This window comes from Rhipicephalus sanguineus, chromosome 8, assembly GCF_013339695.2.
Source record: "Rhipicephalus sanguineus isolate Rsan-2018 chromosome 8, BIME_Rsan_1.4, whole genome shotgun sequence".
Taxonomy (NCBI): Eukaryota; Metazoa; Arthropoda; class Arachnida; order Ixodida; family Ixodidae; genus Rhipicephalus; species Rhipicephalus sanguineus.
This window is the reverse complement of record NC_051183.1, coordinates 68,918,666-68,944,478: the sequence shown is the minus strand read 5'-3', so window position 1 is coordinate 68,944,478 and position 25,813 is coordinate 68,918,666. Positions and strand designations below refer to the sequence as shown.

The 25,813-nt window shown below is 44.2% G+C and overlaps 1 protein-coding gene across 1 annotated transcript; it reads left to right on the top strand.

Moving 5' to 3' along the window:
* Positions 1-618: 618 nt before the first annotated feature.
* On the top strand, positions 619-25,530 carry LOC119402049 (sodium-coupled monocarboxylate transporter 2). The gene is made up of 11 exons (XM_037669131.2): positions 619-764; positions 2,289-2,429; positions 4,190-4,319; positions 5,633-5,721; positions 8,415-8,524; positions 10,522-10,589; positions 16,993-17,079; positions 19,011-19,195; positions 19,833-19,933; positions 21,182-21,276; positions 25,269-25,530. Exons 1-11 carry the CDS (start codon positions 655-657, stop codon positions 25,386-25,388), a joined length of 1,236 nt encoding a protein of 411 aa, XP_037525059.1. The 5' UTR covers positions 619-654; the 3' UTR covers positions 25,389-25,530.
* The last annotated feature ends 283 nt before the right edge of the window (positions 25,531-25,813 follow it).

Here is a 25,813-nt window from a genome sequence, read left to right as displayed (position 1 = left end):
TTACTTATAACATTGGAACAGGTGTCTCCTGGGCTACGCAGTGAATAACGAGCGTGCATGAATGCCCGAGAGGGTTCTAATGTGCATGCGCTAGAAAGTATGATAGTCTTCTACATACCATTGTAGTTTCCAATAAGCATGACAATATAAACAAGGAGCATACACAATATTCATAGTATCGTTGCCGTCTGCAACTTTCAACTACAGCTTGAATTATTTATTTGAACGAAGGCGTCAGTGTCGTTGTGTGCGATCCCTTTGGTTACATTTTGTGAGTGAATGAATCCATAATTCTAGCGCACACAAGCTGAAGACAGCACAGAACTAAACTGCACAATCGCGGTAGTCTGTAGTTTGTGTTCGCTATAATTATGGATTTATTAAGTCAGTACAAGCTAGCAGAACACTGTCAACGCACACAAGCAAGGACAGAGGGAGGTAATAACACAAGCGCTTGTGTTGTCATACCCTCCCTCTGTAATTGTTTGTAGTTGGTTTGGCAGTGTTCTGCACTGCCAAACCAACTAGCGCATAGGTTGGTGCTCTTCACTGCGTACTAGCCCAGCTAAATGCGATAACGACTTTTCTATGTCTTCTCAATAAAGGGAGGTCTTCGTGGAGTTGTGTGGGCTGACTGCGCTCAAGCTGTCGTTCATGTTCTTTTCGCCCATTGTCATCATTGCAAAAGTCCTCTATGATGCGAACACTGTGACTCCGCCACTCCGCCCCATGAGCGATGCGAACGTCACAGAATTTGCGTTCCGGTGAGCTGCATGAATTTATAATTGACAACCTGCTATTCTTTCTGTTCGTTCAAGCTTCAGCAATGGATGTATCCCGAGTAACTGAAGTGCTCTAATGATGCCAATAAACTATTTGTTACTTTAACTTTTCCCGGGCAACTCCAAAGGAGCATTATCGATCGACATGATTGTATTAACGCAGACAAGATGGACAATATTGTTTATGCACTCTAGCTAACTGTATTGAAAAGAATGTACAACTCTAAATAAATAATGTTTACGATATATCTCTGTACCACATTCGATATCAGGCGTAAAATTTCGAAAAAAAATTCCTTCTTTAACTTTCCGCAAAATTTAGGCACCTTATTACAAAAACAGAACCTAAGTTATAACACTAAAGTGATCATATTAGATGATATGGATATCCAGCATTTGTAATTGCGAATATTTCTCCGCGTGTTGTTACATGAATAACGGCAAACACAGTAAATACGCAATATAGGCGTCTAATTTTTTTCATAGAGATATTGGAAAACGACTTATAAAGTTATATAGAAAATCAGTTAAATTTCCTGTAGATTCGCGGTTACTTACATTAGACTACATACCAAACTGAAAGGGACTGACAACCGATTTTTCTCGACCCAAATCTCTACGGCGCAACAGAAAGCTTACCCGTTGTAGTGCTTGTAGCTGCGGCGGTTGATCGCAAAAGCACACGGTCGTTTATGCCGCATGTTTCGATGTGAAAAGCCTCTAAAGGTAACGAAGGCGTCCTCTAGCAACGCTGCAAAGCGATAGCGATGCCGATAGCCCTACTTGCATTACGCTCAAGGTTCTGATTTCACAGGAGTGAGTGAAACGTCAATATGAAGGTGCTTAACTACCTTCATATTGACATTTCAAACCATTTTTAATATAACACGCAGGTAAAATAAGTTTTACGAACGCTTGTCGTCACATGTAAGTCCCTTGACCGCCTCTGGAGCCAGGTGCTTGCGGCCTCCGCGATTAGCTTCGCCAACGCGTTGCCGGAGCTAATCGCGGAGGCCAAGAGGCGCTCTTCGTACTTCTCCAACTCTTCGGCAGGTGCTGCTAGGCCCTCAGCTAAAAACGTTCATGGAATCGCTCATGAGCATCGGATCATACGTCATGTCAAGGCGGCGCCCCTGTTCCTCTCGGTGGAAACGAAGGCATATATTCACGTTTTAAGTCAGAAAAGATTACAATAAAAGGTGTGCTGCGTTTCAACGCTAATATAGAGACCATTATCAGCGAACACCAGTAAAGGGTCATGTGAGGGGTACAAGTGCACGTTCACTTTTTCACAGGGTTAATTTTGGAGAGTACAATAGAAAATTTTACCATTAATGGGATTATGTCAATTCGTGTTCTGAGCGGTTGTCTGTCCCTTTAAGAGTGCTTGCATGGTTGTCCTGTTGAAAATAGGATTGTTGCTAAGGCTTCTGATGAGGATTCAGTGTTTTTTTGCGTTTTCTCTATTCTTTTATAATGTCAATATTTCGTGGTTGTTCTACACAGGCTGACCTTTGATATAACAAATGACGAAAACCTGTGGAGTGGAATGGCGGGAGCACTGCCGTTCGGCTTCGTCAGAACTGGATTCGACCAGATGGTGGTGCAGAGGTTCATGGCTGCCAGGACAATACGGCAAGCAAAAGTGTTAGTACGTCTTCTTACCCAGTAAAAGAACCTCGCACTCCTTGCAGCATGGCACTGCACAAAGGGGACGAAATAACAAACGTCTCTGCTTTATGATGAGCAATTTTACACCATCTGTGTACTGTGGTACTGTGGCTTTATAGATCGTGCTTGTAAATCATCATTCAGCGATGTCGGAGATTAACAGTTATTACGCTGAAGGAAACTGGAGTAAATCAGGGATTTGAAACAGTCTCTGTAGTGGTATTCTCAACAAAGCTACGGTTGCATCTTTCACCCAGTTTTACGTTTGTTGTTGCTGACTGCTTCCTGCTTCGAAAAATTCGCCGGCACCAGTCATAGTGCAAACAAGCACCAGATCTAATGCACAGCAAGGCCAGCAGGGACGGCAAATAATACATGTAAGAGCGGTCGTGCGCTACAACGCTAAGAGGCCGCCGTTGTCATGCCATCACTATGTTTTCATCGTTGTCGTCGCCAATGCATTGCCTTAATTTTTTCTTTATTGTGTTGCTGCCCTTGCGCCATGCTCACGCAGTCAGCGTTATTCTGATGTTGCCTTATTATCGTTATGCCGTTATGCCATTGTTTTTATGGCGTCGTCATAGACTTGCGCCACGCCGTCATGCAAGCGCCATATCGGCGCCATGTGGCGCATGCAGTCATTCATTATGTCATCCTCATACCGGTGTCGTCATTCACTTGTACTTATCCCTTTGACGTTACACCGCCGTGATTAAACCATCATTGCTGCGAAGTCTTTATTCCAGCACATGGGCGTCGGCAGGGGTGTGCAAAGGGGGCACTTGCCCTGTCCAAGCCACAACAACACTTACCCTCCCCCCTCCAAAAGCCACACCAAGGATGCTCCCTCCCCCGGCCGCTGTAGAACGCGGGTTTGCACCCCCCAAGACAAAATCCTGCCGACGCCCATGTTCCAGCATCATCATGGAATGGTCCTCAAGCCGCTGCTGTCAGATCGTTGTTATGACTTCGTATAATTTGCATAGGTAGAAATCATACCATGCTGATCATTACTACGTCGATATTTCGTATTTATCGCGTCGCTGTTGCAGTGCCGTTGTCATAACTCCAGTGGTGCATACCTTTGTCGTCATGCTGTCATGCGTCATTTGTTGTGGCCGAACCGTCGTCGCATTCGCATCATAACCTTGTCGCTATCGTGCTATCGCTGCTATTTATCTACATACCATCATGCCTTAGTTATTGTAGCGTCATTATCCCGCCACAGTCATGCAGCTGACTACATGCATTCTTCCTTGCACTCGTGCTTTCTCCGTCATCTTCATTCCGTCGTAGTGCTATTTGTCTCGTCAATCCGTTATCACCATTCCATCATCGTCAACTGTCGTTTCTATCTTCATCAATAAGTTAACAAATATTCTTTGCGTTTCAAAGGTGTCGGTCCCCTGAAGCGTTCACGGCGTGGTATGTAGGCGCTTCTAAAATGTGGAGATGTGCGCAACAAATCCTTCGCATTTCTTGCGGACCATGGTTTAGGCATGACGTTTATGTTTACCTATTTCCTCAATACATCGTTACACTGGAAGAAGTATTGAGTGAACTTGCTTTTCTTCGAGGTTTTCAATGCGTTAGGATTGACGAATATGTTCTGGGAAATCCATATCTTAAGTCGCGCTTAGTTCATTAGACGTTTGAGTATTGCAGGGCATGCACACGTTGTTTGAGAGTGACGCCGAGTTACTGCTTATCAATACACTTTTTCTTTTCTTTTGCAGGATAGCTCTTGCAGGTCCCATTTTTGTGCTGGTTTATTTTATCATAGGGGAATTCACTGGCGTATCCATAATATATTGGTTCCGAGACTGCGATCCGGTTCTACGTGGCGCCATCAAGAGTTATGACCAGGTAATATTCGCACATTTGTGATTACAGGATGACATATAGAAAACTCGAGCTGAAGCCATCTGTAGGTCCCAGAAACGGGAATATTCTGACTACTGGACGCCTTCATGACTGCCTTACTGTCAATAGTACAGTTCTCTGTGGTTACTATGCACGGTTTTCTTTCATAAATTGTAGAGCTAATCTGATCGACACCCTGGTATACCCACACCCGGCAGAGCGTAGGAGCTTAACAGAACACTCTGATCTCGCGATGTTGTCCATCTCCTCTTATTTTTTCAAGTAGTCACCTATGGTTTGATGATGCCGTGGCACACATGCTTCCTAAAGAAGCTTCGGTAAAATGTAAACTGTAGTTAATTGAGTACGCTCTGCCGGCCTTGATGGTATATCTTCTAGGGCTATCGCGAGGTATCGGTTAACTCAAGAGTATAAAGTGGCAAATGTAATGTGAGCATTCTTTTAAGCATCGTCAGAAGTGACATTGGTCATGTTTTATAAAAGGAACCGGCGTTGTGTTTGAAGAGTAGTGAGGCAGCAGCACATGAGTGTGTACGTTTGACTTATGACATAGCAATATGAGCGTATCGCGGACAATACGAGACAGTCATGAGCCCAAAACATTATCCAATACCAGCCTACAGTGAGGCAGCCAATGTTGGTATTATGGGAGTACATGCCACACAGGTCATTGCGCGTCATTCCGCGTCATGCCATGCATGCTATAACCTGGTTAACAGAAGGCCCGCAGCGGCGTCATTTCCTTCATGCGATTGACATCATGATGCGTCATTGACTAGTGCTATTCATGCACGTCATGATATGCACATTGTCACGTGTAGCAAGTTAACGAAACGATCCCGGCGAATTCAAGACGTACGCATCATGTCGTGTCGTTCATGTCGTGATATAGACGCCATGCATATGCCGCTTCACTCATGCACTGATATGTTATTCATATTTGTCACATACGCTTACCATGCGGCGCCCATTCTGTTATATACTCAAATATTGAAAGATATAATGAAACAACGACGAGGGCATGGCGACGTGGGTGTGTTAAATACGTTCAAAGTGCGCTTGGTTCTTAAACAAGCTTCCCATTTAAAAGTGTATTCGTTCTTCTCTTGCATTGTTCGAAATACGCGTACAGTATGTTGGCCTTTATTGAAAGCCATTAAGAAGCATGAGTTCGCAGCTTTCGTTTTGCGTCACGCAGGTGTAGCGCTTCTGTTGATATGTTCTACCGCAAACGTTTCGTCTAATTGATTATGTCCAGTTCGTTTCTTAATATACCTCTACATTCCTGCCAATAGATTGTTCCGTATTATATGATGAAGAACCTCGCCGACGTGCCCATGCTCAGAGGCCTATTCTTGGCTGGACTCGTTGGGGCGTCCACGAGGTAAGATATGGAGAAGCGTTCCACTGGGTTGAGCGAAAGCGCATTTGAGTTTGTCCTGCGCGCATAGCAATGTTGGATGTATAGATATTCTGATCTGGCATATCTCTAATTGAAATCATGTACCGTGAAGAGAGACATAAGCTGAGTGGATACGGATGTACGTTAAGCGTAAGATTGTGTGTAGTTTGGTGATTACAAAGTCACCGGGAACAGATTCAACAGCAAAAAAGTTGCAGTTTCGCCGCAGCGGCGAAGCAATGAATGCGATAGCCACAAATTAGAAAGCCACACGAAGAAGGGCAAGCAGCTCGATACTTGCAGCGCGCCTCTCGAACGCAAAGGACTCAAGAAATGAACACACACAGGACGACCGCGAACTAACAACGGTCCCAGCTCGACACTTGAAGCGCGCTGCTAAAACATAAGGAAGGAGACTGAAAAAGCGCGAACTTAACACCTGTTACGGTTGTTACTTCTTTGTGTTTGAGCAGCGCCTCACAGCCGAACGCTGTTAGGTTTTTTTTTCTTTGAAACTGCGGCGCGTGGAGGGACCCCTCCGCGTCCCCTGCCACGCGTTAGCATTCGACGCATGGTTTACTCGGCGTTCCACATCGTGAATGGGTACAGAAATGGGCGACCTTCGAGTACGCGTCTTAACGGCAGACTTCAAACTGAAGGAAAATGTGGGAGCATTGCTTTAACGCGCCCTTCGGGCAATCTCGCGGGGGATACTGCGCACGCTGAAGGACTTCTGAGCTCTGCGTGCCGTTAGCGTTAAATGGTGTACGTAAATAGCTCGCCGTTGTTATGCGGAACAGCCGGTGACGCGTGGTCGAGTTGTGTAAAGCGGCGCGCTGCGGAGCGAGGGGTCGCATGTTCGAAGCCCGGTGGCGCGCTTCAGCAATTTTTTTCTTCTGATTTATTTCTTTGTGCCTTTTATTTATATATACATACATATACATATCCGGAACAGGACGGTGATATATGTCCATATAAGTGCTATCGCAATAAAACAACAATGAAACGTGACCCGATATTACTGTGCTACACTGCGGCTGTTTCGTTTCGGCTTGTGAAAGATGGTGCGCTATATGACGGCTACTATAGGGCGGAATGCATATCATTGGTGAAACGGGGCTTTACGATATTTCGACAAATTAGCCGCGACAAATTGTGACAGTCACGTCAGAATCTACGTAGGATATAACCTGAACAGAAAATGCACCTTCACCGCAATATGTTCGAATAAACTATTTTTATAAACAAAACTTCTACCCTTGGTTGTATATTCTGTGATGGAGTTTATTATGTTGAGAAAGTTTGTACCTCGGTTCAGTACCACACGCCAAAGCCTCTGTTATTCTTTTCAGCGCGCTGCATCACGCAGACTAAAGTGCATATCAATGTCTCCTGGGCTATACTTAGCCCACTGTGCGTGAAAATGTTTTCTGCTTTTGCAGTGTCGATTTGTAGATGATGTTTCAGAAATAGCGAATTGTTCTCTACAGAAATAAAGCTGATATATTTGCACAGAGCAAACATGACTGAAAATGAAATTCATGCTTTGCTGCCATACTGCGATCGCTTATTGCAGTTTTCCGCATAATATACTTAAGCGAGCCCAGTTAAGCTACTATGTACCACCGAGGAGTTGCCGCTTTTAATTTTTACTTTGTATTTATTTCTATTTGAAAAGACTACTTCGCATGAAAATATCTTATGTAATTAGAAAGAACGCTACGGCATGTAATTCAAGAAATAGGGGCGGTAGAAGAGGTAGTACGTTAAAGATCACAATTTTGCCATCGCTAAACGTTTTCATAACAGTCAAATAAGCAACCAACATTCCAGGGGCCACACCAAAACAGAAATTCAGTAATTTAGAAGGTTAGCCGAGTTGGCCAATACTAATCATACCGTCTAGGTGAAGCAGCGCGCGGATCATGACGAAACGGCAAGACAAAAGTGGATGTCGTGTTTTCTCGTCTCCTCCCGCTTTGTCATTGTCAATGCGATGCTTCGCTGACCGGGTATAATGATCATAACGGAAATCTGTCAAAAATGAATGACTCGAAAAATTACGAAAACCGAATTGCTTTTCCGGGTTCGTGTATCAGTCAAGACGGATATTCAGCACACAGCACTCGTTCTGTAGAAATCACAAAAAATAGCTTTAGCAGTTCTCTTGCGCATTTAGAATTTAACGTAAACGTAAAAGAAAAGCAGACAGGAGTGTTTTGGTCCCGACTGAAGTCAATAGAGTTGAGTTCCATAGTTGGTTGGTAGAAGCTGCATAAGTGGCCATCACAATGGCCACAAGACATAGCATAAGACGCTACAGCGTCAGCCGGATAGCGTGTGTGAACCGTCGGTTGCTTTTCCCGAAGAGAGCTGTCATATTATTGTAGATTTGCACGGAATAACCCCTTGTTTAGACTGAGTTGATTTGTTTTGTTAGCCAGTTACAACGTGATTTTCAGAAAACAAAGAAGCAAGCATGCAGAATCGGAAGCGTAGGCCGACGGAACGAAAGTCAAAATGTTTCTGCACATTTGTTTTCAGGGCAGCTGTTTTTCAAAATGCCAAGATGCTGTACAAAACTTGTGATGCAGTTTTTTACCAAGCTATGAATGTACTGCATTGAATAACAGAGTACCAAATCGAATATTTCGTTGTTTTTTCTTCACTTTCAGCACTGTTTCATCGATTGTCAACTCTCACGCGGCAATATTTTACGTCGATGTCGTCACACCCTACGTCAAGTTGACCGAGAAAAAGGCCGTCGTAGTAATGCGCCTCCTAGGTTTGTGCGAATCCAATCATTTATAGCATGTATAGAATGCTTATATGCGTTTCACTTACGGGATTGGGGAGTGATGCAGAGCGCCGTTTCTTGAGTATGCATAGGGGAGGAGTACGTGGGTAAACATTTGATTGTATATTATTTCATTAGTTCACATTTCGTAATTGCTTTATTAATTAAAAACCACTGTGATACTTAACGCGTCATTCTCGCTGCACTAATTTCAATGTATCAGAAATCGTAATTCAACCTGAAAAAGATCCCGAACGCTTGATAAGCATTTTAGCTGCGTTGGAGCGAGTCTCCAGTTGAAGGCAGTGCAACATCCTAGTGTTTGAATAGTTACTTACTATGAAAAGATTTACTAAAATGAGATTTCGCTGTAGTATTTCGCGATGTTCACAGTGAAAGTGAGCAACCATTTTTCTTTCCTTTTCTTGAAATAAAGGGTAAGCATAATAAGTATCGGGTAAAGTTTAGGATGGATGGATGAATAAACTTTATTTTGGTCCCTCGGAACGCGCCCTAGCACGTTGCGGGCCGCTCCAACGTCGGAAAAGAAAGACCAAGTCTCTCTGCTGCGTCGCGGGCCCGTTGGACTGCCCATAGCTACTCTTCGAGCCCGGAGCTGGTAATAGCAGCCTCCCATTTTGACGGCGTGATGACTGCGCCGCCACGTAACGTGGGGCATCGCCAGAGCATATGCTTCAGATTCGCTATATCCGCGCATAATGAACATGAATTAGTTGGCTGTATTTCTGGATAAATGTTGTGCCATAGCGCGGGGTTAGGGTACGCCGCGACCTGAAGTAGCCCGAGTGTCAGAGCCTGTGGTGTGCTTAATATTCTGTGTGGTGGAGGGTACTGTCTCTGCCCCAGGTAAACATTTTTACCTGGTGTAAAGTTTAGGAAAAATAGATTTATTAGAGATTGACGCGTTAAGCATCGCAATGCCTCAGATGTCTTCAAAGTAGATCCCTCGAGCGTCCACACAATTTTGCCAACGGTTTCTCCACGACTCGAAGGCTTCCCGGTAGGCAAATTCTGGAATGCCTTTAAGGGCACATGTACAAGCTTATTTCGCAACACCTGGGGTCGCATGGTGATGTTCTTTGAGGGAGGAATTCATTTTCGGGAACTGGAAAGAGTCTGCTGATGTCAAGTTGGGGCTGTTATGAGGTACGGGAATTGTCGCGGTGTCGTTTATTGTCAGGTAGTCAGGTATCGTCAGGCCAACACGAAATTTGATGCCCTACCGCTGCTCAGTCGTGCGCTGCATTTTGCGCGTGTACCGAGTCACTCGACAAGTGCCCACTATAGACGCGTCTAGCCTGAACGCTCGCAGACGGAACCTACCGAGACTGAAGACTAGCTTAGAGTGACATTGTGGGATTGGGCGAGTCTGGGCATCGGCTCGCAATACTTGGCAACACTTAGCAAAAACTTTGCTATACCTAGCAAAACTTAATAACACTTAGCATAACCTCGCTACACTTACCAAGTTAGCAATGCCTAGTAAAACCTCGCAATGCCAAGCAATTCATAGGAAAATCTTGGCAAAAACATAGCAATGCCTGGCAACATTTAGCATAACGTCGTAATACTTAGCAAAACTTACCATAGCCTCGCAAAACTTAGAAAAACCTAACGTAACCGCACAAAACTTAGCAAAAACTTTGCAAAACCTCGAAACGCCAGGACCAGCTATCTGCCGATCAGCTTCCGCTCATGTCTCTAGCGTTGCGCCACTAGTGCAATCTACGCCAAGCATTTATTTTACTACCTAAACTAAATGCGCGAGCCTTTTTGCATTTCGCCAGCGGCCACCGAAAGTGGTCGGGAAATGAACCCGCGTGCTAGAGCTTAACAGCGCGACGCCTCAGCCGCTAGGCTACCACGGTGATTACTGTGTCACATTCTCATCCTCTCCTTTTGTTATAACCGAGATGTACAACTGTCTGTTGGCATTCACTTGGCTATCAATATTCTTGCTGCAGCATTCGCAAGCGGCACCATTATGACCTTGGGCGCCATAGCAGTGCCTTACCTCGGCACCGCGGCACGGGTAAGTACGACTGTTCTCAGCGCCTAGGTCTGAAATTGCTGAATGCGGTATCTATGCAGTGTCTATACTCCATAGTCAGCGTGAACGCTGAAGCTCCGTTACGGAACGCGCTTGCGCAAATTGTAAGAATGTCGCTTATCACATTCATAGCTGCTATTGTTTAGATCAGTGTGTGAATGTATATCATTGATAACCAGTGGTGTTCTTATCATTCATTTATGTGTACCTCGCCACTGCCTTTACTCCTCAGCACAAGCTGTGCCGAGCCCCACGAACTAACCTGTTTCCTAGACCAGGGGCAGGCAAACTGCAGCCCGCGTGGCAGTACTATGCGGTCCCCGGAACGAAGTCACAACCCCCTCTCCCCTCTCCTTGTCACTTCCTATCTGAAGGCCGACATGGTAGTTTTGACCTGAAATGGCTTTAGTCAAGAAAAAAAATAAACATGATTTCTATTACAGTTTTGTACGCTATTGTCAATTAGCCGAATTTTTTCTGTTTGCCCGCGAAGCCGCCCCCCCCCCCATCTCCCTATTTGCCGATCGTGCTTTTGGGACGTTAAAACCCAGATATTATTTGCCTTGCGGCCCACGCCAGCTTGATATAACTCGGCCCTCCGCCTCAAAAGGTTGCCCACCCCTGTCCTTAACTATGGGGCTGTCTTAGTATGCCCATCAGAGGTAGCGCAGAGGGCTTGCAAATTATTCCGACGCAGCAGTGGCAGGCCATACTGCTTAGCTCCGACCCAAACATGTATGTCTGGATGACTGCGCGGGCGATGCAGCCGCCAAGGAGCAGGGGGTCCGGGCCGACTAACCGCCGTCTCCAACCACAACCGAAGAAACCATGATCATTGGTTTCAACTAAATATTTTGCCCACCCCCGCCGCCTCGTTTTAGAGCGAAATCACTACTACGCCATGTTTCGCAAGGTCATTCATAGCGTCGCAATGACCTTGAGCTACTGGAGCGCAAGTGACGTCACGTCACGTGATCCGCTGTGGAGAGTCGTCACAGCTGTGGTTGCTCTGAGCCTCGCCGCGGCGGTACCACGTGACTAGGTAAAGGTTCAACAGCTGCTTCGCCAGCGCTTGGTCGCTCAATATCGCCATGGATGGCTCGCCGGCTTGACCTTCTGTGTGTGCGCTTCAGCGCAGGCGACAGGCTGAATCTAGTCATGCAGTAGATATAGCTAGACGGCAGGTTACGAAATTTCAAGCAAAGTTGCCTGCTGAATCACCGGAGCAAAGACAGGTCAGATTAGTACGTCATAGAGACGTGAAAGTTACCACCATTTATAACTACTTCGCTTACCATCAGTACGCCTGCGTCAACATACAAGAAACAAAGAGACACAGCATCAGATTTGCAATAAAGCTCAACTCTAATGAAACAATGTGTGTGTAGTCTTTGCAAAACCAAGCCAAACGTGCTTTTAGCCTTTGATAAGTAGGTTCAGAGGAGTTAAAGCTCACTCAATTTTTGTGCTGTTTCTAGCGATAGATTCATACTAACTATCCCAGCTAACTGGGGTGGCGATTGGGGCATGAATTGGTAGCCTACACTTCTGTACCGTTGACTATCTGCGCTAGCTATTGGTGAAAACGCCTAGCTTGTCGCGATAGGTTAGCATAATCAACGGGGAATGCGCCTAAAGATTGGGGACAAAACGGGAAGGCCTTCCAATTTCACTTTTCCTCTCCTTCTTTCAAGCGCATTCCCACATTCACCATATTGATAGGTGGCTTGCAGAGTTTGCTGAGTGAAAGTAAAACAATATTTCAACAAAAGTATAAGAGAAGTAAACCCAAGTAAACCCATAAAAATAAGTGAAACCATTTTAGTGGCCCTCCATTAGATTACCGCCTCGAAAAAAAAGAATGAGGAGTCATTTAGGCCCTTCGCTTGGGTATGTCATTTACCCCTTACGTATATCGCCGTGTTCATTTTGTCAGAAATATGCTCCGAATGAAAAGCATATTTGTGGAGCGCTCACGAAAGGGGACGGGAGCACATGCACAAGTATTAGACGAGTAGTGAGTTTAAAAAAAAAATTCCTGGATTTCGTGTGCTAGAATTCCGCAATATACTTGTTCATCTAAGCTTGCTCCTTGTGCAATCAGTACGCGGCGCATGCGCACTTTTCCATTTCACCACTTTTGATGGCACCTATGTTTGTAAAGGTAACAACTTTAACAATGTAGATTACTCTGCACTTTCAGTGGCCACTCAGCATATGAAGCTGCGATTATGATTATTAACCTTTTGGGCAGAAAAGTGATTTTCTAGCTGGCGGTGTGTTCCTCTTCGCTTTAAAACGCAGGAGTGATCCTTGAGTCCATCTGAGTCCATTTTCCACCAGTTAGTGTTCGTCTTCTCTTCCGATAACGTGGACTTGTCGGCTTGCGCTTGTGTTAGTCAGAACGGAGACTGATTACTAAAGTCGGTTACAAACTAATAAAAAATATAAGCTTTACCCACAGCCATTGCTATGACACCCAGAGGGAATTTGCATTAATCATCCATAGATATGGCGAGGTTTTAGTGCACTTCCACTTTGAAGATAAGTAGAGAACGAGAGGAAGAGAAATAGATGAAAAGGAAGAGGTAATATGGTTAACCTGTTAGTAAAAACAGGTTTGATATCCTGCACAGGGTTGGGAAAATAGGGGTCGGAATGAGGACGTAGACAGAGTGAGATAAATTAAAAACAAAACGAAAAATGCGCACATTCACACACATGCAGGACGTTTCTATCAGAGCCGTTCTGCTAGACTGGCTGAACGCAGAAAGCGCAATAGCGCGTGCACACCCTTCTTCTGTCGGTGGCGCATGATTCTTTCTTCCGAAAGAGTTCGATCGTCCAATTTATCCAGCGCGTTGCAAAGCGACTGTCTCTGCGAACAGTACTGCGGACAGTCGCAAAGAATATGAAAAACAAGCCTAAGAAACAAATACTGTATGTTTATGTCGCAGATAGGCACTAAGTCATTGCTTTATTGCCGTTTATTTATGAGCAAATGAAGTAAAAATGCACTAAAAAGTTTACCAAACTGTTCACATACCGAATATTGTAGCTTATATAAAAACACAAACGTTGGAGGCCTGTTAGTACAGAACTGCTGAGGAGCCCAGCCGTCCCTTGCTTAGTTTATAGAAACGCTTGTGCCAGCGTTGACAAAAGAGCTTTTCCCCCGTGTTTCTCCAGGTGCCGTTTGAGGTTATTACACGCACTGAGATACACTCTCTCGAGTGCGGTGTAAGCGGCTCGTTGAGGCTGGTGACGCGCTTCTACTAAGCATCGGCGGTGCACCCAACCGTACGCGACGGGGATGTGTTGTGCAGCTGTGCAAACAGAAACTGTTCTTTTGCCACGCGGAGAGCACGGATGCCGAAGAGGCGTTGCACCGAGTGCTACACTCTCTTGGCTCTGTGTTTAGAACATAAAAATCCAGCCAGCTCCACTATGTGAAAGCCGTCAGAACAACGAAGAAGATGTCCCGCTTCGTCACCTACTGCTTTTCTTTGTTTGTTTTTTTGCAAGTCTTTCTGAAGAATCATTCACACCTGCGGCTTGCACCGGTCGCACGACCATTTGCGACTGGCGACAAAAAAGCGGCTCAAGGCGACCGACGTTCACACCTGCGTATGGCTCGCGTTGCCACTGCCCCGTAAAATCGGCTGACTTCCTCTTCCTGAGCATGTGATGGATACTGACGTTTGCGAATGCAGTCACGCGACTGAAGAATCGGGCAGTGAGCGACTGAGCCAAAGCAGTTGCTTCGCGACAAAAGCGGCCATTTGCGACCAGTCGCTTTGCGACTAATTCGACCATGCGACCAATGTTAGTCGCAGGTATGAACGAGCCTTAAGTAGTTCTACGTTTTGAAAGTGCTTTTTATGTACTTCTGTGTTGCGTCATTGCTCTTTTTTTGGAGCGAAGCTCCTTAGGCCCGCACTCCTCCGCGCCGTCGAAGCTCCCTTCTCTTAAGCATCGCTTTAAGTTGCAGTGGCCGGTGATTTAAGAGGAAATGTTTAGGCCTTGAGCTGTTTGGTTCTAGTGCACCAGAAATTCCAGGTTAAAATAAATAACCTGTGCACAACTGGTTATAATGGTCGTCTTCGCTTTCACCCCCTTTATCGTGGATTGTGAAATGACGACCATCATTCGAGTGCACTACGGCCGCTTTGTCGAAGGTAGTAGCAGACGGTCTCCCCAGCCGGCGCCGGTGCACAAAGACAATGAAGCGCTGCGCGCGCCGAACGCTTCGCGCAGCGTTCCGTCGTCGCCGTCGAAGGTCCCCGCCTCATCATCGCTCGCACCCCTCTTCTACCTGTCTCCCTCTCCCTGCGATGCGCGCGCCGCGCTCAATTGCTCAATCGTTCCCGCCACCGAGCGCCGCAGACGCTCTCCCCACCCGCTGCCCACCCTACCGCCTTCAGAAAGCCAGCAGGGACATCAGCCGCATAGTCGTTTGAGTGCCATTTCTGAGGACCTTCGCTCATCGGTTGTATTCGTACACGGAACAACTGCAAGTTTTTCTCACCCTATGCTAATTTAAGCTATGGGGCGACAATACGCACTTTCACAGCCGTGCTGGAGGGATACGGTAGCGTGCCAGTGCGGTCGTGGCCAATTATGCCCTTCAGCTCGCACAAGACGCACATTACTATCCGGCTGCCCTGGAACGCAAACAGCGTTGCAAGCGCTGCTGCAACGCTGTCTGGTAATGGTAGGTGAGCCTACCATTAGCAGGCAGCTGTTTTCTAATTTCCGCAAGCCTCACCCTTGCCACTTCAGGTGCACCTCCCGTCGGCTCACCCTGGTCGCTGAGCCTCATCCTCAACTCAACGCCGCGCGAGCAAATCTATGCCATGCACGCAAAGGGTCGACTATGAACAGCTTGTTAATATAAATGAATTTGAGTACTATGTACTCTATTATGGGAGAGTGGTACGCACTCCCTTGGCTGAATTCAAAAGGGAGTCAAGTCAACAATTGCCAATGTTACGTTTTTGCTGATTTTCGTGACGTCAAGAACTTTTGCGTGCAAAACATATTCCAGTTACTTTGGCGTAGCTGGTTTCGGGTCGCCAACGTGAACGCTGCGGAAAATTTCATTGGACTTCCTGAGATCAGTACTCAGCCAAACGACATACTTTTGACAGAAGCGATGAACTTTTATTCCTAATACGCCTAATATTTACACAGACAGAGTGGAACTACTTGAGTTTCGATTAGAAACCAGCTGACACAACCTTTTAACATTAGGTGAAATCCAAGCATACCATGGCTTTATGAATGGAGCATACAGTTACTACGATACAGTTACAACATCCAAAACAAACTTAAACATAACACTCGGTCCCCAGAAGAAAGCGATTAGATTGATCGCTGGTGTTCTTTACGCTGCCCACACTGCAAATTTATTTGAGCAGTATACGATTGTACGTGCACATGTTATGTTTGAGTATCGCCTGCTCTACTGCCTTAGATTCTCACCGCAATGTCTATCCGATTTCCTGAAGACTCTTGGTGAAATTAAACGTCACGAAAAATGCTTCTACACCAGAAGAAAACAAATGGGTCACGTGGCGACGCATTGCCGAAGCTGTGGGTGTTCGCCGGAATTTGAAAAATGTGCAGTGCTGTTCGCTCATGATGACCAAAAAACGCGAGAGATAGTAGAAGCAGCAGAGATGGCCAAGGATGTTAGGCATTGTATCAGCGTGCCTTCCATTGCTCTGTCAGCAAAGGAACTATGTTTTTTGGGCGTATTGCAAGGTAGTGACATGTCATTTATTAACTTTTATTTGTTTTATGTAACTGGTGTCGTGCCTTTAGAGAGATTAATCTTATCACTTAGGAGTGAATGTGGTTATGTGGATGTGAAGCTGCGCAGGCGTGGTGCTACCCTATATATTCATGCGTTTTCTTTAATAAAATTCAGTTGGAAGTTAGCGCTTGTGTGTGTCGCATTCTCCTGTCTTTCGTTCCTGAAGTTCGCGCTATTTAGCTGTTCAAATGGAGTACCAAGTAGTCCAAACATGCACCTTGCTAAAGTATGGGTATCTCAGTCAGGCAGAGTTAATCTCGGTTTATTCCTTTCAGACCAGGCACTGTGTGTCAGAATGAAATGAAACGAAATTAAATAATGCGAATTCATTGAACAATGAATGCCACTGGAGCCCAAGCTTCCACATTAAGATAATGACGCAGCGTAACCAAGAAACGGCGTTCTCACAACGATATCGTGGTTTTGGGATATAAAACGGTAACAATTATTATTATTTTTTGCCGAAATTGTGCAATGTGTAGAGTGGCACCCAAAAGTGCTTCTGGCGCTTGTGATACTTTTGTAATCCATTTTCTTTTTCATTCCTTCTTTTTTTCCTTTTCTAAGCTATTCATGTCGTTTTATTCTTCCGCGGCTGGACCATTTTCTGGCCTCTTTCTACTCGCCCTTTCGTCGCCGTGGGTGAACGCAAAGGTGTGTACTTAATCTTATGTCCCTTTCGAAACACTGATAAATGCTTATCTTCTTTTTTGATGAATTTGGTAGAGCAACACTAACAAAGACGAATAAAGAACACACAAGGACAAGCGGTTCTGTTAGCGTTGCGCTGTCATACTCACCAAAATGGAAGCACACCGACTCGCCCAAATGTCTACGCTTCTACAGTATATGCTTCTCCGACATTTATGCCTACAATATACCGAATATGCCGATGTTTGTAAAAAAGGGTCAGTGTAAGCATGAGTGATTGTAGTGATGTCGTGAATGATGGCAGATTTCCGAGTCATCCTGCAGCGCGAGACAGCTCACTAACGAAACTACGAAGTAAGTGTTGGCCGCGAATATCATAGGACAGCAAAAAGGACGGACACGGGGGGGCAACCGTGCAATTGAATAAAAGGAGAATATGCATTCTACACGAAGCAAACGCCGCTGTAATTGGCACACTCTGGCGCGCAACAATGACACATATCTGAGATAAAAAGAATCTTTTTTTATTTATTTGTAACATTATCAGGTGCTAAATACATAATACAGTACAGCCACAGTTTTTTAACCTCAGTAAAAGGAAGCAGTGCCAACATGCATAACAACGCCGATTTTGTGAGCCTAATTTAGAACATTCAAGCATGGCGACACGGTATGCTTCTTCGTAGTCCTTTCCCAATTATTTTTGAATTCTAGAGACTTTTTTCAGACCTAACGTTATGCCAAATACAACGGTGGATGATAATCTAGAGTTTCTTATTAGACATCACGTTATGCAGAAATCTACCGCGGATGAGTACTCTAGAACGGTTTACAATACCGGGGTCAGCTTTCCGTTTGATTAAACTTGTCGTATAGTTGCACAACATTGCTGATGTTTTCAATACGCTTTTATTTTACATAAAATGAACGGCATCTACTAGGCCGGTGCGCACTTTGGAACATCTCGAATTCATGCCTACGTTGTAATATAATGGTGCAGTTTCGTGCTTCACTTTGGCGCATGTCAACATTTATTTGTCTGTCAGTTTTATTACCATAAAGGGGTCCTGCAACACATTTTCAAGTAAATATAGAATGGCCTTATTAAAAGTCCTTATTGCTTCACAAATCCACTGCCACAAAAATTTTTGGAATCCGTCAACTACGAGTGGAATTGCAGGGATTTGTCGAATGCTTCACGCGCTTTCTCTCTCCTTTCGTATCAGCGAGTGCGCTGTAAGCTTCGCAAGGGTAAAGATGTGTCTCTTGCGTGAGCGCGCGTCATGACCTTGGCCACTTTTCTTTCTTTTTGTTTTTCTTCGAATCGCGCGGTTTACTTTCAGTGGGATCGCGAGCGAGCGCGGGGACGTGGCGGCGACGGTAACTCTGCAGCTCGCGATACTGAAATAGGCCAATGGCCGTGGACTTTGGGTTTATGGCTTGGCTATTTGGGTTTATGACATCATTTGTTGAGAGAAGAGCGAGCAATTTCTAGCTGACTTTGAGAATTGAATTTGACGAGGGCTGGCGATGCGGGCTTGTTGGTTCTTGGATGTGGGCGCAAAAAGACGAGGACGAAAAGGAAGAACGACACACACACCGGCGTTAATTGATTGTAAATTGATTGATTGTTAATTGATTGAGAAGTGATTGTAAATTCCGGGCCTCGTGCTGCGCTGTAATGTTCGGCTCGCGTGCACTCGGGAGCCTCGATTACCGAACAGCAGCGTTTTCTGGCCACGCTCAAAAGTGTTGCAGGGCCTCTTTGACTTCTATCTGTGGGTCTACTCCCATCGTTTTCAGTTGATATGATTCTTTTTTATTGTGACCTTTGAAGCGAACACGCAACAGTAGATTCATTTTTATAGGCCAATACTTCTGTGCCACTTCTACGGAAGTAAAGGTATGAGCACCAATACTGCATCATTTTCCAGGGCGCGGGATGTGCAACACTCCTCGTCTGCATCTTCCTCCTGTGGCACGCTGTCGGAAGGGGTCTTTCTGAAATACCACCAGTTCCGGTTCTACCCAAATCGCTCGATCGCTGCCCAGTACAGTCAAACGCCAGTGGATTGAATGACTACCCTACAACTGCTACAGACATGGCAGATATTGCGAGGTTTGTTTCTTTCACGCATATCTACGGGGAATTGCTGTTTGCACGTTCAGTATGACCAGCGGCTCCCTGCAGAGCTAAAGTCCCACGGTGTACTCGTGGGCTCTTGTATAGATATGTCAATATGATCGCACACTACTTGCCATTTCAATAAAAGTAGCTAGGTACAGCAAGTAGAATCAAATGTTGCAATGCCAGGGAAAGGTGTTTCGTCAAATAACGAGTATTAATTAGCAATAAACCACGTTGAGTCAATAGTCAAGGATACATTCGGGGTATATTGCTGAAATATGAAGCGTCCGCATCAGACTGGAAGGAAATGCCTAGTAGAAAATGGTGCAACGCATACACAAATCTTGCTTTCCAAAGAGTTTTGATATTCCATAGCAAGAATGTATGCGAACAAAAAAATAACCCAAGCACAGTGTTTTTTTATTATTTAGACGAATTTTTTCCCAATATGATGATGACGAGTGAAAGCAAAATGAAACAATAATTTCATTGAATGCTGCTTTGAAGTAAATATTTATATAACAATGTGATTGAATTCGCAAAGAAATCGCCTTAATACATGCTCTTTTTTCTCAGTATTAAGGCTCAATTTTTGTAATTTCCTCATGTACCATTTTTGAAAATGCAGCTCCGATGTGTTCCCGCTGTACTTGGTATCCTTTTACTGGATATCCTTTATCGGCGCCCTGCTGACGATATTCTTGGGAACTGCTCTGAGCCTTTTGACAGGTAAGTTGTGGACGTGTACTGATATTCACCGTACAGTAGTAACGAAGATATTATATGGCATCCCGAATTTCATTCGTGGTTGACGATTAGCTAACGCTGCGTTTGAGGCTCGATCACATTCATGTTCACCATTGAGCTGCTTCTCGTATATCGTATTTGATAGTTATTACCCTGGGATTCTTGACTTCAGAAGAACAATGAACCGTTACAGCTCGTGCCAGGGAACAAAGCAAGATTATGAGAAAAAAATATACTTCCACTGCGCTGAGCACTCAGTGGCGTAGCCCTGTTTGTAGTCACACTTGAAACCCAGTATTGAGCGCAATCTCACGTTTGACAGCATGATCTGAAGTCTCACTCATATGCGGGATTTACTGTGCGTGGTAACAAAGCATAGCAAATAAAAAATTGGGAGCACTTCCCCGCGGAAATTCACGGAAGGGCTCCTGAACAGCAAAGACGCCATGTCGATTCAGCCCGAAAACGGCGTTCCGCGGACGTCCGCTACCAGTAATAAAGCTGAACGCTAAGGTTAGGAGCCAGCATTCCGCATTGCGAAAGAAAGAAAGAAAGAAAGAAAGAAAGAAAGAAAGAAAGAAAGAAAGAAAGAAAGAAAGAAAGAAAGAAAGAAAGAAAGAAAGAAAGAAAGAAAGAACAGGTGATGCACGCCCATCCCAAGCTTCGCTTGTTCCCATTTCCTGAATAGGGGAAGGGCTCCTAAATTTTTCTTCTGCATGTTTCCGCAATTTAGTCCAAAGGCCTCTTAGTAAAAAGAAAGCAAGACGGGATGTAGGCAGCTTATCTTCACTATCTGTATTTGAGAAGTGTGTTTGAATGGGCTGGTTGGTGCATTGTAGATGAAGAATAAAAACTGGACGAGATTAAGAGACAGGCAGCGCCGTGTCTCTGCATCCCGTACCGTCTTAAGCGCTGTTATTTCTTCATCATCCCTACTGCCACGCAGTGTATTATTGATAAGGCACACGACGCCACAAACCTCTGAAAATATTAGAAACAGCGACATGGAGAAGTGAAAGATTCGTAAAACGCTAACGAATAGCAATACCTATTTTTTGTGAATATAACGCAAGATTTGTGAATTTTAGTCAACTTCCTACTGAGTACCACCCAACTGTTCCTATCAAGTGGAATGATCACTGCTTGTTTTTGCACTAATTTTGATTTGATATGTAAGTATGGCGTTCGCGGAAGCAGCAACCAACTACCTTAATCTGTTTTTTTTTTCAGGCGGTCACAAAACTGCAACGAGAAATGTGCGTTTAACAAGCCCAGTGTTTTTGAACATCTGGAAAAGGTTTCGATTTTTGCGCCGGACAGTCACGGTAAGTGAAGTCTGAAGAAACGTTTATCTACCTAAAGGCAGAGACATTATTGTGAAGAGTGGGCATAAGTACTGTCAGCGCATAAAATCTTATGTCTGAAGCTGGCATTTCTCGTTCGGAATTAGAATAATAGGGCGAGTCGGCTAGTTATGTAGGTACGTTATGTATGTTATTTACGCATGTAAACTGTTTGTTTCATCACGGAACATAGTTTTTCCCGGCGCGCACCGTGAGGAAACACAAATACTACAACAGAGGACAAAGGGCGAAACACAGAGGTTCTTGTTCTCTAGGTGTCTTGATCTGTCTCATCGTATTATGCGCCTCAAAAAATTATACGTATTTTTGTATTTTTGGTCGCACTTCAGAAGGTGCCAAAGCCCCATCTAAGAATAATATAGAAAATTTTCGCGTTTTCTGTGATGCGAGCACACAAAACGATGGTTTGACGGAAATTGCGCTGATGTGTAAACAAACTCATACCCAAAGATAACATCTATTGTTGTGTGCATTAAAAAAATAGTTATAGGAATTGAAGTAGTACCTAATTGGGTAGCCAATTTGAAAGCGTCTATTTTAAATTGCTTAAGAATGTTGCACTACGTCAACTGTGCAAGAACATATGCACAATTGGTGCAAGATCATCGTAAATTTCAAGCCGCAGCTTAAAACACGAGATATTACGTAGAACATCATAATTAACTAAATAAACTCTGATGCTTCCTATTGCCATAATACTGCAGCAGGCTATTTCGGTATTCAGCTCTGGTAGTCAGAATTTACCGGCTGTGCAACAATAATTCGCAATGTCTAAAGTGTCCGGGCATGGCGAGATACTGCTGAATTACTCCCGATACCATACTTCTTCTTTAGTACAAAAATTATGAACACTAGGAAGTGAGCATATATATATATATATATATATATATATATATATATATATATATATATATATATATATATATATATATATATATATAAATACATATATATATATATATATATATATATATATATATATATATATATATATATATATTATGACGTCTCAGTCGTAACGAGGTTTATTTGGTCGCGATGTCGAGAGTGAACAAGCGCCACGGCCACGATGATCAAGAGCACACACCCGAATACGATGATGATGAAAGGCAAACGCGTGATGATGATTACAATAATATAGAGATGAGGAAGAAGTGCATAATCGATGCCTACTATATATATATATATATATATATATATATATATATATATATATATATATATATATATATATATATATATAATTGAAGGAAAGGAGATGATTTTCTAAGGGCTCGTTTATCTTTGTTAGACACAATAATTATGAGAACTAACATACAATAACGCCAAGGAAAGTATAGGGGGTGTTATCTGTAGTATTTAGAACATAAATGTGAAGAAAGTAAAGTGGACGAAAAGATGACTTGCCGCCGGCAGGGACCGACCCTGCGACCTTCGAATAACGCGTCCGATGCTCTACCACTGAGCTACAGCGGCGGTCATCCTCCCGTCCACTTTTTGGGGCATATATGTTGATTTAAACGTAGGAGTGTTAGTCAGCGCCAATCGCAGCCATGGCGGTGAGTGTGGAATACTCTGTTTTTTTTGCCTGGTGGCGTCACGTAGTACGTCATCTTTTTATTTGCTGGCATATATATATATATGATGTGGCGACCACTGCGCACAGACCTACGCAGCCTCCGTCTCGACACTGATTAGCCCGGCGTGACACAGCTACTTGCTGCAACACGCTTCCGATAAACGACAGCGCCACGCAGTTTCGTCGGAGGCTTACGTCACCACTGCTGGCTATATAACCCAAGCTACCAAGCTGGATTTCATGTCTGTTTCTCTAACCTTCCGAAGCGCAGCATCGGCATGCTTGCCCTGCTGCTGCTACTACGTTAATAAACATCGTTTTGTTTTATGTTGGGATCCGTTTTTCACCGACTGCGCATCCCACAATATATTCAAGAACTATGCGAAAAGTACTCGATGTGCGATTCGCCTCTGGCACTATTCGATTCGTGTTCGATTCGGTCTCTGAAATCACTATTGGCGCACCGTGTGTAACAACGCCCTTGACTTGTCCATATAAGATGGTAGGCATCAGCTTCCATCAATGGAACAAAGCAGTATGGACATGTAGCACCTAGCGGTAAACGTGAATAGACTCATGTTAAGATGGCAGCTGGTTGCAGTCGGAACGCTCCTGTCTACTGCTGTGAGTCGGCCTTCGATACAGCGACACGACCAGCTATGACCGCAGGATACATGACGACAGATTCCACAAGACACTGCTTCGTTTCGTACACAACCCAGTCTTACAGTACACATCTAATACACACACAGAAAGTATTATTCCTGCTGGCTAGTCGATATTGCAATAAAAAATAGTAAAAACCCGCGGCGACAACTAGTCCTACGAATTTAACGGCGACTTTTACCGTTAGTCATATGTATAAAAGACCATTCATTCAACGCTAAAATACACATGATTCTAGATCGATATGTTTATTCACAAACACACTCTGTTTTTAGGCCCCTGATTATTATTCGTTACTACAATATGAACATGTAAGCTGTTGAGGTTGCAAGAAAAAAGCTGCAAGAAAAAGTGCAACATCGTCCCTGCATCTGCTTCACGTTCTGCGCGAAAGAGTGTGTGGTGGTGGAACGCTTGAAGTATGTATAAATTGTATAAATTGCGAAGCTCAGTAATAAACAACACGATCCCCGCACAAGCCACGCCATGATGTGGGAGTCAATGTGCTTGTAGTGGGTAATTTTATTTTTACACTCATAATATATCCCGCAATATAGTGATTTCATTCAAGCTAACGAGAAAGCTAATTGATGCCAGTGCAGTTAGGATGTCGCTGAGGTATTGCGAGTGCGATCCCAATCCAGTTGACATGCGTAAATACCCCGCAATAGAGACAGAGATAGAGCAACCGCGGCAGCTGAATTAATAATGAAAAGCATGCTTAACGCGGAGGCTTTGCATGAAGCTTGGACCACTGAAACGCTGTGCCTTCATCTCTTTTCGTTTTCTTTCAGCTTATGCGTACTACACTTTAACTATTAGCACTTTTTCCAATGCTTTCGTGAACTTCAGATGAATAATACCTAACAAACGTTGGGCCTCTCGGTTCCCATTCTTCTGCTGCATTTGTAACCTGAGTGTAAATCTAGTAATCTAGTGCTTTGTATACAGTTTGCAATCTAGGGCTTATAGAATTTTAAAAGACGATAGTCTTTCTTGGGATACTTGAACGCAGACATTTTGATCTGTCTCTCTTTCTGTCTGTCTGTTTGTCACACGATTCAGCCACCCGGTCAAAATTTAAGCACTTGCTGAACGCCCAGCCATCTTGAACTGGTAGCTGCGTTCATACTTGCGAACATTGTCGATCAAAAACCAAGTATTATGCATATCTGAGGCGCAGCATAAATACGTAAGTATTAGGTGGTGTGTGTTCCTTTACTACAAAATACATAGATACGTAATTCTAAAGACCCCAGTGTTTTCTTAGACTGCGCTGAAAATGCGACGCTATGCATAAAAATGCCCTCTGCCGACGATATCGTGCTGCCACTTGGCAGTGGCCCTGGGTTCTGCACAAGTTCATGTTTCCCGACGCCACTGCCAGATGGCTTCTATATCTCACGCAGCGACTCTATTTTATCAATGCCAGCCAGATGCGGCCGAATTAACATAGAGGAGGCGCTGTCTGAGGCAAGGCAAAACATAAATGGAAGAATACTATCGACTTTCTACGACATTTGCAGCGAAGCACGCAGATACGCGGCCATTTTTTTTCTCTCGTTATTCACCTTAAGCTGTGGACAATGCCTTCCTACGCATATGACCACTGGTTTGTCTACATAACAAATGCTATGATGCAGTCACAGTCTTACGTATAAGAAATGCTACAGATGTCTCGGCCTTCTTCCCCCCCCCTCCCCCACAGCTTCAAGGAGACGAAATCAAGAATGGACCTACCCTACTACAGCCCAAAGAGCGAGAAGACGAAAATGAGAAGGACCCTAACCTCGACGCTGAACTTCTTCCGATCTTCAAGGGAAGCTAGCGCCGTGGGGGCTGTGATGTCGAATAGCGACGAGCGCCTATTACTTAAGGGAACAGGGTAGGCCCTATACCCGCCATGTATTTTAGGCGATGTTTATGTATCTTTTTCTAACCGTAAGAGTTACAGTAATTCTTTTACTATCGTTGTGATCAGAAGCCTTTCTTCTTTTTACTGAAGCAGATGTATTGCTGAAAATTGTAATCGTAACTTTTTGTATATTTTTTACTGCACGTACCTAATTATCACTTAGTAATAGGTATTAGATGTCGTCTTGAACAAAAGCACTTTCGCACACAATAATAATTCTGCTTCAGTATATTCCCTAATACGTTATCTAAATACTGACCGAAACCTATGTTCCTAGATACTGCGGTTGCGGAGAAAAAGGAACAAAAGTACAAAAAAAATGTTTTGAGATAATCGCG

Bases quoted from the DNA above. Each gene is read 5' to 3' on its own strand.
- LOC119402049 (XM_037669131.2), top strand. From the start codon at position 655: ATGTTCTTTTCGCCCATTGTCATCATTGCAAAAGTCCTCTATGATGCG. The intron at 2,430-4,189 runs GTTAGTACGTCT...TTTCTTTTGCAG, and splicing joins ACAATACGGCAAGCAAAAGT to GATAGCTCTTGCAGGTCCCA. The intron at 17,080-19,010 runs GTGTGTACTTAA...ATCATTTTCCAG, and splicing joins CGCCGTGGGTGAACGCAAAG to GGCGCGGGATGTGCAACACT.